Genomic DNA, 12,617 nt, shown 5'->3' with positions numbered 1-12,617 from the left:
ATTCATTCTTACAATAACCTATGAGGATAAATATTTAATTACACCATATTCCACTTATTTTGACTTTCAAAAATACTAATTTCATATAGTTCAATCTAATGTTATTATTAGTATCCCTATTTTACAGATAAGGAAACTGAGGTACAAAGAAATTAAATAACCTGCCCAGGTTTAACTGGTTAGCTTGTGACCAAACTGGGAATCAAACTCATAGCATCTATCTCATTGTTAACCACTTCACTCTAGGCTTTGAGTGAAGAAGCCAATATACTTGGTCAGGCTGGGAGTAGGCTAAGGAAATCTACTCATAGATTAAAATCTTTTGGACTGGGCTTCCCTGGTGGCGCAGTGGTTGGGAGTCTGCCTGCCAATGCAGGGGACACGGGTTCGTGCCCCGGTCCGGGAAGATCCCACATGCCACGGAGTGGCTAGGCCTGTGAGCCATGGCCGCTGAGCCTGCGCGTCCGGAGCCTGTGCTCTGCAACCGGAGAGGCCACAACAGTGAGAGGCCCGCGTACCGCAAAAAAAAAAAAAAAAAAAAAAAAAAAAAAAAAAAATCTCTTGGACTTCCCCAGTGGTCCAGTCGTTAGGACTCTGCACGCTTCCACTGCAGGGGGCGCAGGTTTGATTCCTGGTCAGGGAACTGGGATCTGCGTGCCACGTGACGTGGCCGAAAAAAAAAAAAGATCTGCTATATACGATTCCGTCTCTTGGTACTCTGTAAGAGCCCTGAGAAATGGGACAATATGTTTTCTACATATGTATTCTATATACTTCAGGCATAGGAAGATATCAAGGACATTTTAATAGTTACACTAAAGTTGATGAGTACTATTTTCCCGTAACAGCAATAATCAAGTGACCAGGTGACTACATAGAGGGCATTACAGTCCCATATATCTACCTTTAAATTAATGTAGCAAAATAGAAGTTTCAAGGTAAGTGGCTTTAAACCCAGCTGGAGACCCTGTCATGTGGCAGTCCATCAGGCTGGTATCCACTCATTACTAGGACTGGATAGTCTGAACACTTAAAGTCAGGGACAGATACTGATGTACATATTAACCAAGTGAGAGGATGTTAAATTATATTACTTTTTCTGTACACATAATTATCACCTTTGTACTTCAAATTTAGTAAAAGATCTGCAAAATGGGGTAGAGAGTCCAAAGTCAACTTAAAATCAAGGCCTCCTAAATTCACAAAGAACATAAAAACTTTTGCTCCTTTTACAGGAACTTATGATATATTTAGCCTTGGTAGTCAAAGAGGCCTCTACAATTTTTTAGTACATTTGATAATGTTAGGATCAGAAGAAATTCATTCCTATTGTGACTGCTTCAATATTTTTCTCTGTGTCTCTGAACAAACCATGGTGTTACGGAAACCACACAAGACTGGAGTGAAACGCCAGATTCTCCATTATCTACTACTAAATTGTCTTACAACATGAATCAGACATCTGCTTCTCTAGGACCCACTTCTATTTCTAAAAACTGGATGGGTTTAGATGACCCTAATTCTAAAGCTAGTAATTCAATGCATTCATTTCAACTCTTTGTGTTTCAATTTCCCCATTAAAAAAAATCTCTAGGTCAACAAATAAGACAAAGTAATTCATGGCGTTAGAAGAAAGGCATGATCAGTTACAATGTCTTTTGATATGAAATGTACAAGCATCAGAGTTAGGGAGTTTTCTGTCCTGCCAAGTACATTACTGAGTTCCTTTCATTAAGAACTGAAATAAAGTATGTGCCTTGAGAGGTACATGATAAACAATTGATACTATATATATTAGTCCTTAACATTCTATAGGGTGAGAGTAATTATGTGTATGTGTGTATGTTCGTGTGTGTTTTCCCCTCCTAAAGTCTCTTGAAATGGGTAAATTAACATAGTTTTCAGCTTCCATATAGATTTCAGCTTCAAAAGCCCCATCATTTAGGGTAAACACCTTTACATTTAAAAGAATAGCATTAATACTTTATCTGTACACAATTTTGTCTTAATTTTGAGCTTGCTATGGAAATAGACTTTTTAGGAGCAAATAAAAAGATTTTCAAGGACAATTGCTTGTAAAAAGTAAGAAGATCTAACATCGCTTTAGCAGCTCCAATTGCATTGCAACAGCAATGATTGCAACAGCACAGGGTTTTGTAAAGGCATTTTAGCTGATGTCCTGTTCTTCTCTAAGGAATTCCCTTATTCTCTCCACTAAGTAATAAGTAAAGTTTCCTGAAGATATGAAACTTAACTTGACTTCTACCAACTAAGTGCAGAGGTGACAGGAACAAAAAATAGTAAAACACGGTGTAAAAGAGGACCAGCCTAAGGGTCAGAGACTAGGATCCTCGTCATGATTCTACTTCTAGGTATTTGCCTCAGTTACCCTTGAGCCAGACACCTGGTTTCTCAGAGCCTCAGCACGCTCTCCTAGAAAATGTGCTAATGTCCAATGTCCTTTCCTGATCCATCATTCTATGAATTGATGCTTCCAGGTGACAGAAACAAAGAAGTCAGATTGTCCCTTATTCCTAGGTCTTATTAGGCTCATTTTGTGTGAAATACTTTCCTTCCTCTTCCTCGGGCAGCAAGGTAAGTTGGAACTTGACACCTGGGCATTCCTCCCAAGGTACTTACTTGGAAACACTGCCTGCTACAAAGTCACCTTTGTCTGCGTTAGCTACTAGAGCTCCAGAGGCTTCCTGCCCAGAGAGTGAAAGCCTTGGGAGGAATCCAGGAGAGCATCTATGATAACTCCCTCATTTTACAGATACTGAAATTGACCCAAGGGGTTTGGTGACTTTCCACTCAGTCCCAACTCCTGAAGCACAAGAGAGATTTCTAATGTAGGGTTTTCTGATTCTGTCATTGGTATTTTTCCTATCTGTCCATCTTTATTACAAGGATCATCAAAGATTTTCAATGGATTTCACAAAAGGATAACATGAAAACTTCCTTATTTCATCCTTTTATTAAAAAAAGTATTAACCTAATAATAATGAATTAAACTTGTAATTTTTGGAAACATGTACTAGCAGGTTTCTGCAAATGTACTGAGAGTTGGGAAAGCCTCATTTAGCAGGGTTTTGAAGGGGAGAAGTCAAATTTGTGTTTTTCTTAATTTAAAAGATATTAAGTGATGTTCCCCTGAAGTATCCAACTTTTGAAGAAAGTGAAAAAGCTTCCAATACCACTAGAATTTTCTCTCAGTTTTTCTGTTTTGCCTCTTCAATCCATCTCACTGAGGGCAGAAGAGAAGTTAATATTCGACCTGATAATAAATTTTTGGAAAAGCTTTAAATTAGCTTAATAAATTGTGTTATAAACTGTTGCAGTGTTGCCATAAGGTCACTCTAAAGCTTGCTAGTGGTTGGCCTTACAATCGACAGACATGGTCTGCAATATTAGACACTGATTCTCTTTGTAAAAGGTTGACGAAAAGAGATTGCCATCAAATGTGTTGAAAACATTTCTGCCGCAACCTGTGGCAGGTTGCAGAGGTTCTCACAAACAAGATACTTGAGCTTAGTCCTTTTATTGAATAATTAAAGGTTTTAAACTCCAACAAGTGCCCGTACCTACTACAAAGAAATAACCCAAACTTGTTTTCTTTTTCGTAGGAAACTGTCCTTGAAGAAGGTACAATTGCTTTTAAAAACTGGGTTAAAACAGGCACAACAGTTTACAGACAGTTTTGGATCTTTGATGTGCAGAATCCAGAGGAGGTGGCAGTGAACAGCAGCAAAATTAAAGTTAAGCAAAGAGGTCCTTACACGTACAGGTGAGCGAGTCCCCATAATAAGTGGCACTCTTTCCTTGACCATATGTGTTTCTGAAAAAGCTTCCACTTGACAACTGCCATTGTATTGAAATGTACTTATTATTTTCTTGCCATTAACATACATTGAAATATTCTGTTTCTGCCTATACAAAAGCCTAATCTAAGGATTTAATGATGATAAGAAATATATATTTTATTATGAATTTACCAGCACCAATTAACTGCCCTACATTTAGGAAGTTACAGGAGTTTTACACTTGTGGCATATATTCCCAACAAGTCTAAAATATGCATGCTAAAGAGAAAAAAATCTATCACAATTTTACAACCAGAGCACTTTAAAATCCTAAAATTGAAAGCGTAGGTTATATGAGTGGTTCTCCAAGGGTGGCTCCTGAACCAGCCACATCAGCATCTCCTGGGAACTAAGTAGAAATGTGAATTCTCAGGCCCCACCTTAGACCAAATGAATCAGAGACACTTGGTTTAGACCCCAGTAATGAGTTTTACAAGTACTCTGGGGGACTGCAATACACACTCAGTTCTGAGAACCGCAGCATTAAACTGTTTCTACCTAACTACAATACCTGCTAAGGACTTCTATTCAAACTAATTTCCAGGTCATGTGGGTGTTTGTATTTATTCAGTAGTTTCATTCTTATGTTTTCTTCAGTACTGAGACTGAATAAGCTATACCTTTATCTACATGCCTTAACATACTTTGGAATAGAATCATAGCCTATTGGAAGTAGGGGGAAATAATTAGCCAGAACTTTTCATTTTGTAAATTTAAAAACAAACTGATACCAGGGTAAGTGAAATGATTTGTCCATGTTCACACAAACCTAGGAACAGGTAACTCTTAGATATTTGTGTACATTTTCTCCTATGTAAGTTATAGACTATGTGTATTTTCTAACTATCAAAGTAGGAAAAGGGGAGATTGAGGTGCTAAAAACACTAACCTTATCCAGGTATCAGGAATATATTTATGGTGCCCATATGTGAACATAGCTAATCCTGCTGTATCATTTGTTATACACATGAGTGGTTTTTCCTCAAGAATAATACAACTACTCATATGCCATGATCAAGTATTATTACAAAATTTCATATTTGTAATGATTTCTTCTAACTCATAGTTTTACTTTCTTATCTGTTTCAGATAGTCTATGATTATATAATTTCTTTCCTTTCCGTGCATTAATATATTTCTAGATTGACAGCTCACACGCAAATATAATGAAATAACAGTAGTTGGGAGGGTGATGCCTGCTGCCGCAGCACATCATACGTAAGCTGCCAAGAGCCTTGGTACCTATTCTGTCCTAATAATTATCCCCACGTCTCCTGTCTCCCGGCACAGGTCTGTGACTATTCACAGCTCTGTCAAAGAAGACATGGTTTTCATTGTTACAAAAAAAAAAAAAAAAACCCCAGAAAACAAAACAAAACAAAACAACACCTCACCTTGGAATTTATTTTTATTTTTTCATGGTCTTATAGTTCTTATGTTGTTATGAAAAGCCTGTATGAATACCTTCGCCCAAAAACTGTTGTTAGCTGTGATGTGTACCTATAAAATGTAGAATTCACATATGACCTAGTAAGAATCTAAGCATAACTGATTAAAAATCATACCCTGAGAGAACCGAATACACGTGATATAAGAGAATACTTAGAATTTGGGAACTCATCACAGTTTTAAATTTTTTGTTTGTTTGGAGGGGTTATGTTTTTACTTTTAAAGATATTAATTGGGGTGTGGAAAACATAAACATAATATTGAATCCTGCCCTAGTCCTGCTCTGATAGTTGACAGTTAATACATATTTTATTCTTAGAGGCTTAAACCTTGCTCTTGAAGGGATGAAAGGGGGTGGGTTAGATATAATTGATTTACCTGGAGAAGAGAAGTTGGATTTGCAGCTAAAGTACATAAACAATAAACTCCTATTTATATAACAATGTTAAACGAATTTGTCATGAGACAAGTCATCTTGTCTCATGATGTCAACAAAACGGTCCTTAGTGTCTGCTTGGATGCCTTAAATGATGGGAAAATGACATTTACCTTTCCGAAAAAGTTAATAGTTTGAGCGTCTTCCACGTGTTGAGGTGATCCTGCCTCCCCATCAATTACACCCTGAACTCAGTTGAAATTCTAAGTGGAGGAGGATGTCTCTCCTCAAACCACAGGCTTTTTTGGCTTTTGGCTGCTAAAGTGAGCTTGATGAAACTTTGACAAGATGTGACATGGGTCAAAGCATAAAATTGCCTGGATAGAGATCTGAATTATGTATGTTCCAACCTACACCATCTCTATGAAGACTTGGTAACTCCTTCAGAATATTCTCAGATCCAATCTTTTTTTTTTTTTTTAAATTACTTTGTTTTGGCAGGAGTACATAGCAAAATCGGAGGCAAATTCCTCCCTTTGGCCTTATTAACCAACACTTTCTGAAACCTGTATACATTCTAATTTTTAAACAAAAACTTTAGTGATTCATGTTCTCTTTTTAAAAGTACGTTCTAAACACAGGCCTCAGTTTAAAGGATTTTTCTGTTAGTCAGTGCCATCTACTGGTACAATGTAAGTACAACTAAGTAAACTAGAATTTGGGTCACAATTATTTTTCTATTTCAATTATTTTATATATATATATATATATACATATATATATATAATCCTGAAAATTAAAGTATTTTAATTTTAAAAGTTAATATGTAATCTAATTTTAATGTACAGTTATCTAATAGAAAAGAGTAATTGACTAGTAATAGACTCTCCAGGGAGATGTTGCAGATTTTTATATTCTTTGCATGTCTACAGTGCTCCAAGAAGAATAAATAATAAAGCTTGATGAAATTACATTAGAAATAAAATCTATTTCAATTTTTTGTGAATTCTCTTTTTAAAGAATGTGAACAATAAATTTATTCATTCAAAAATATTTACGAAGAACTTACCATGTACCAGACACTGCTTGGGGATACAAAACACACATACTACCTATGTTATAGCAATTTACATTTTTATTATACCTGATTGAAATCAGGTCAGGTGTTTTTGGTTTATTTTATTTTTTCCATTTCAGTCCCATGCTTTTTCAGTCTTCACCTTAGTTAGATAACAACAGATAACTATTAGAACCTCACATAATAGACATTCAGATATATGATAGAGCAATGAATAATGTCTACCTTATTGCATCTCAGTAAATATCTTATACTTGCAAAAGATTTTTTTCCATATATAACCCTTCACCACATTCCTAAAAAGTAGTTGGTACTTTGCCTAGAGATTTTAGAGCCAGGAGCTTAGAACTCATAAGTATACAATCTATGGGGCAGAGATGGAGGGGAATGGTCTCTAAAGTGGAAATTATATTCCATTAGTTATTTTAATTCTGATTAAAATACCAGAAATTATGAAAAAGCCAGTACTGGAAAGGCTGTGTACTTTGAACATTCTTTCTTATGTACGGAAACGTGCTTTTGCTGTTCCTTTCCTTCAGCCTCTCTGCTGTCTCCTCCCGACCCTCAGGATAAAAAGCTAAATATCTGAGTACAGGACACAACCCTTTTATGTTTGAGATCTTGTTTATTTTAGTGGCTTTATTTCCACCACTCTCCTTACTCTAACTCTGTAAACCAACCATAGTGAAAAGTTTGCGTATCTAAAATTACACCATGTTCTTACTCCTTAATCTTCTACATGCTATTTTCTACCCTATTTTACCTAACTAAACTTCTCCTTGTCATTCAGACCACTTATGTGGAATTGTATCTTGTCCATTATCCCCCCATAACCATCCCAAGCCTGGGTTTGTACCTGTTCTGTGTTTTCCCACAGACTCTGTGTAAACTCCTATAATAACGCGTACTCCTTCTCTCCTGCTCTGCACCTCTAAGACACCTCCCCACCCAGCCCTCCCCACCTTCTCTGGTTTGCTAGAAACTCAGCATTTGCTTATATATCATTTTAACCCACCTGTTTAGCCTAATTTCTGACATAGTCTGTGCACTCAAAAATTATTTGTTGCATGAATGAACGGCATTTGAGACTTAATGTTCACTTGCAACAATTATTTTGAATTTTATTTACTTTTTTTTTCAGAGTTCGTTATCTAGCCAAGGAAAATATAACCCATGACTCTGAGACCCACACGGTCTCTTTCCTACAGCCCAACGGTGCCATCTTTGAACCCTCACTATCAGTTGGAACCGAGAATGACACTTTCACTGTTCTCAATCTGGCTGTAGCAGTGAGTAGACAAACAGCGAAATTACTGGTTTTGAAATACTCTAGAATCCTCTGTAATTAATCTCATGATTAGAACTACTATTAGATATCATTTATTTTGTTATTTTTATGAAAATGTGTTCTTACGGCATTATTTTGAATTACACTCATTTGGAAAGATAACAAGATTATAGAATAATCAACTGAATTAGAAAACTATTTAAAGTGTATTATTTAGGACTTCCCTGGTGGCGCAGTAGTTAATAATCCACCTGCTAATGCAGGGGACACGGGTTCGAGTCCTGGTCAGAGAAGATCCCACATGCTACGGAGCAACTAAGCCTGTATGCCACAACTACTGAGCCCGTGAGCCACAACTACTGAAGCCCATGTGCCTAGAGCCCATACTCCACAACAAGAGAAGCCACCACAATGAGAAGCCGGCACACAGCAAAGAAGACTAGCCCCCGCTCTCTGCAACTAGAGAAAGCCCACATGCGGCAAAAAAGACCCAACACAGCCAAAAATAAATAAATAAATAAAATTTTATTTCTTAAAAAGTAGGATTTAACTTTGACAGTCTTCTTCCTGTGGCTCACACTGAGGCAGAGAAATGTAATCATTCAGAGATGAAGAAAAAATACACTTTTAGTCTTGGCGAGATTTGGCAGTCATTTTAAAGATACAGTTGAAAACTTTTATCAAGCTTAATTCTAGTATTTTCCATTTATTTGTTTAAAATCTGATACTACAATTGGTGTCTTAAACGGTGATTTTTTTTTTGCAGGCTGCACCCCACCTCTACCCAAACGTATTTATTCAAGGAGTACTCAATTCACTTATCAAAAAGTCAAAATCTTCTATGTTTCAAAAGAGAACTTTGAAAGAACTATTGTGGGGCTATAAGGATCCATTCTTGAGTTTGGTTCCATACCCTATTCCCACTACAGTTGGTGTGTTTTATCCTGTGAGTACGAAGTATGAATGTTGATACTGTTAGACTTTAATTGGATAAATATACTGGCACTGACAATTCATAATTTTATCATTTAGTGTGTTAACCCTATTTCTGATATGGGAATAAATGTTCTAAGTTTTTAAAAAGTCTCTACCTACATGGATTTAGTTTTCCTAGTTGGGAGAATTTACTTATCTGAATTTAGCACATTTAATCAAGTTTCCACTCTTAGATAAATATACAATTGTCAAAAATAAGGTTATAAGCTGGTAAGACTTTGAGCATTGTTTTTGGTTTTGATTTCCTGTCCGATAAATCAAGTTTAGGGGCTTCCCTGGTGGCGCAGTAGGTTGAGAGTCCGCCTGCTGATGCAGGGGACACAGGTTCGTGCCCCGGTCTGGGAAGATCCCACATGCCGCAGAGCGGCTAGGCCTGTGAGCCATGGCCACTGAGCCTGCGTGTCCGGAGCCTGTGCTCCGCAACGGGAGAGGCCACAACAGTGAGGCCCGCGTACCGAAAAAAAAAAAATCAAGTTTAATACCATATTTTTATTTTTGTTAATTGTATTCATCATATCATTCTTCCTTTTCTAGACCTGTTACAAATTTATTTCAATGTAAATTTAAAAGTCACCAGAAATTGCACAGCAGATTGATAAGTCAGCAATGTCATATTTTCACAGAATTAGTTGATAAGAACTTCTAGGAATCTACAAATGTCATGAAATGGCAGTTTGGAGATAAAGAAAAATGTGAACTTGGTTATGTACTTAGTTATAGCATAATGTTTTGAATTATAAATAGGACAAGGTGACTATTGCATTGAAAATATGACGGTGATTTCATTTGGCACTATATGACGTATTAGTTATATTCTCCAGTTCGTGGTTGTTATTTTACTTTAGATGGTTTTTAGGATTGCAAGTTCATAGATCAATCAAATATGAACATAGAAAGCCTTAAGGGATAATAAATTCAGTTACTATTATTTCACACAAATATTCTTAATTCTTTCCTTGGCTAATTCTGCTTTAAATTTTGTAAGCACTTATTATCTTATTAAAGATCATAACATTGAGAATACTTCTAGAAATCTGTCATTGTTCTCATAGGTTTTGTTCATTATCCCCTCACCTCAATAAAATAGGAGTAGTGATTAAGATGGCCTTTCTGGCTTAATTATGAAAAGTGTGCTAGAGTTGGATGTCAGCTTTGCTATTTGTTTCCTTCTGTCTGAGGATCTAGCACTTATTTCTAGGCACCTTTTATATTATATCTTTTTAAAATGTTAAAGACCAAAAATTTAAAAACTTTATTGCATATATATATATTTCAAATCATATTAAAAAATTATGAACAACCACTGAGAAATGTGTAAGTTAATTACATATTTTATAACTTAGAAAATGTGGCTTGTTGTAGAAGTAATTTTTTCTTGTACGTATCTTTTCAGTACAACAATACTGCAGATGGAGTTTATAAAGTTTTCAGCGGAAAGGACGACATAAGCAAAGTTGCCATAATCGACACATATAAAGGCAAAAAGTAAGTATTCACACAAAGTGTGTGTGTGTGTGTCACTAGGATACTCTAAGGCAGGCAAAAAACTTATTTAACAACTGGTAATGCATAGACACCAACCTGTGGAACAGACCTGCCTGTATCTCAGCCCTAGAAATTCCTGTTCTGCCAGGCGTTAAGCCTTTAGTTGTGACGACTGGTCACACTAGTGCATAGGTGCTGAGTGTCAGACCCACTGAGGGTTGACCTTTATACATAGGTTCTCTTACATAAAGAGATCTAAAGAAACTACTTCCATCTCTGCTGCATAACCAGCGTTATCGTGCACTCATACAATTACATAACCACAAATGAAAAGGAAGAAAATCAATACATTAACTCATCTAGTAAGTAGGAAAATACATCTTTCTGCTTTTTTTATTTTAACCGAGCATGTCAAATAAAAATTGTTCATTCCAAGGACATGACTAAATGTGCCTATAAAGGTGGAAGCTTAATGAATCCATGCCAACACTTCCATGACTTTCCCCTTCAAAATTTTCTTGAAATATTTTCTATATTGGTAACTTAGCTTTTAAAAACTTTATCAATGCAATAAGGGAAGTAGTATTTCAAGTGCTAAAACTGACATATTAAACTTGAAAATAAGGAGCATCCCTCCTGTGAAGCAGTAGTAGAATGAGATATGTTCATATAGCCATGATTTCCTACTTTCCCCTAGCTTGTGCCTGTTTATCTGGAGTACACCTAATTTATTCATCATATGTCTAAAATAGGACGAACCCCAATAAATATCAAGGGAAAAGCCTTTTCTCCTCAAAGTTAAAATGACTTTTAAGTCAGTGATTTTCTGACAAAGAATAGTCAAAATCAAAAGAGGTGAAATATTTTTATTAAGTAAACATTACCTCACACTGCATTCCTATCTAAAAGTTGCTTAAAACAGTTAAACACTCGTGTAGTCCTTTTTCTTCTACAGAGTTCATAGTCACGTATTTTTGTTGAAAATTCTAATGGAGGAAAATGAACACATCTAAATGCTCATTTTAGGGGAAATCACTATATATTGAGGCAAGTGAGCATTTCCTCTATTTCAATATTACAGAGAGTTTTTGAGGAGTGTTACTAAATGCTCCAAATTGGAGTAAGAATTTCCCATGAGTTTAAGATTATGACAAGGTTAATTTAACTGACCATGGCAAGACTGAGCATGATTAAGTTTACTCTGTTTAAAAAAGCAGGAGCAGTGGAGATGATGGTGGTTGGATGAATTGGGAGATTGGGATTAACATATATACACTAATATGTAAAACAGATAACTAATAAGAACCTGCTGTATAAAAATAAATTAATTAAATTAAAAACAACAACAACAACAAAGAATCAACAGCTTGCCATCTTATTGGATGGTATGTTGGGAGTGTGAAAAACCCACTTTCCATCACCAAAAAGTGGCTGAGTGTGCAGAGAAACTATTGCTACTGTTGTTTTTATTGTTTCCAGATATATATGTTGATACATATATCTTATGTAGATACCAGAGTACAAATTAATAAACACCATCCTACTTTAATGCCCACTCATGTAAGAGGTAAAAGAGAGGAAAAGTTTAAATTGATTATCTACATGTTTCTAATCTCTACTGATCAAACATCTGCTTCTTTCTGTCCTCCTCCACACTTCCCTCTTCCCTCATACTGAGTTTATATCAGTTATCTGGTTAATATTTTCCTCCTATTCAGCTGAACACACAGAACAAAAAAAACTTTCCCCTAAGTAGAGAGCTAAATTTCTGATAAGTGCTTCTCAATTTCCTTTTTGCAGAACTCTGTTCCAAGTTGTTTCTAACTACCAACTTCTGGCAGCTTTTATTGTATAATCTGGCCACTTAATGGCATCAGGCGCTTCACTTATCTCAACAAGATGCAAACTTCAAACAAAACATAGACCAAATGACTTAGAACATTTCTTAAACCTAGCATTTGACACATCTAGTCTAATCAATATTATTTTTGCAGGAGTACTGACTCATAATAGACAATGTAATGTGAAAACGTGCTCTTGAAATGAGACTGATCATTTTCTTTCTTTTTTTTTTTTTTATTCCTA

The 12,617-nt window shown here is 35.9% G+C and overlaps 1 protein-coding gene across 14 annotated transcripts in view; it reads left to right on the top strand.

Annotated features, from left to right (window-relative positions):
* The window catches only part of CD36 (CD36 molecule), a 224,214-nt gene that overhangs the window by 59,932 nt on the left and 151,665 nt on the right, over window positions 1-12,617 (top strand). For 12 of the 14 annotated variants that reach the window (XR_007479292.1, XM_049714942.1, XM_049714941.1 and 9 more), the window contains exons 4-7: window positions 3,624-3,784; window positions 7,905-8,052; window positions 8,818-8,997; window positions 10,441-10,532. The exons of the other annotated variants lie outside the window; for them this stretch is intronic. Coding sequence is in view for 11 of the 12 variants with exons in the window: in XM_049714942.1 (XP_049570899.1) it covers window positions 3,624-3,784; window positions 7,905-8,052; window positions 8,818-8,997; window positions 10,441-10,532 (581 nt within the window). In the remaining variant the exon portion in view is untranslated. The remainder of the gene's footprint in view (window positions 1-3,623; window positions 3,785-7,904; window positions 8,053-8,817; window positions 8,998-10,440; window positions 10,533-12,617) is intronic. 14 annotated transcript variants of the gene reach the window in all.

This window comes from Orcinus orca, chromosome 9, assembly GCF_937001465.1.
Source record: "Orcinus orca chromosome 9, mOrcOrc1.1, whole genome shotgun sequence".
NCBI lineage: Eukaryota > Metazoa > Chordata > Mammalia > Artiodactyla > Delphinidae > Orcinus > Orcinus orca.
The sequence above is the reverse complement of the archived record's forward strand: the minus strand, read 5'-3'. Positions and strand labels throughout refer to the sequence as shown.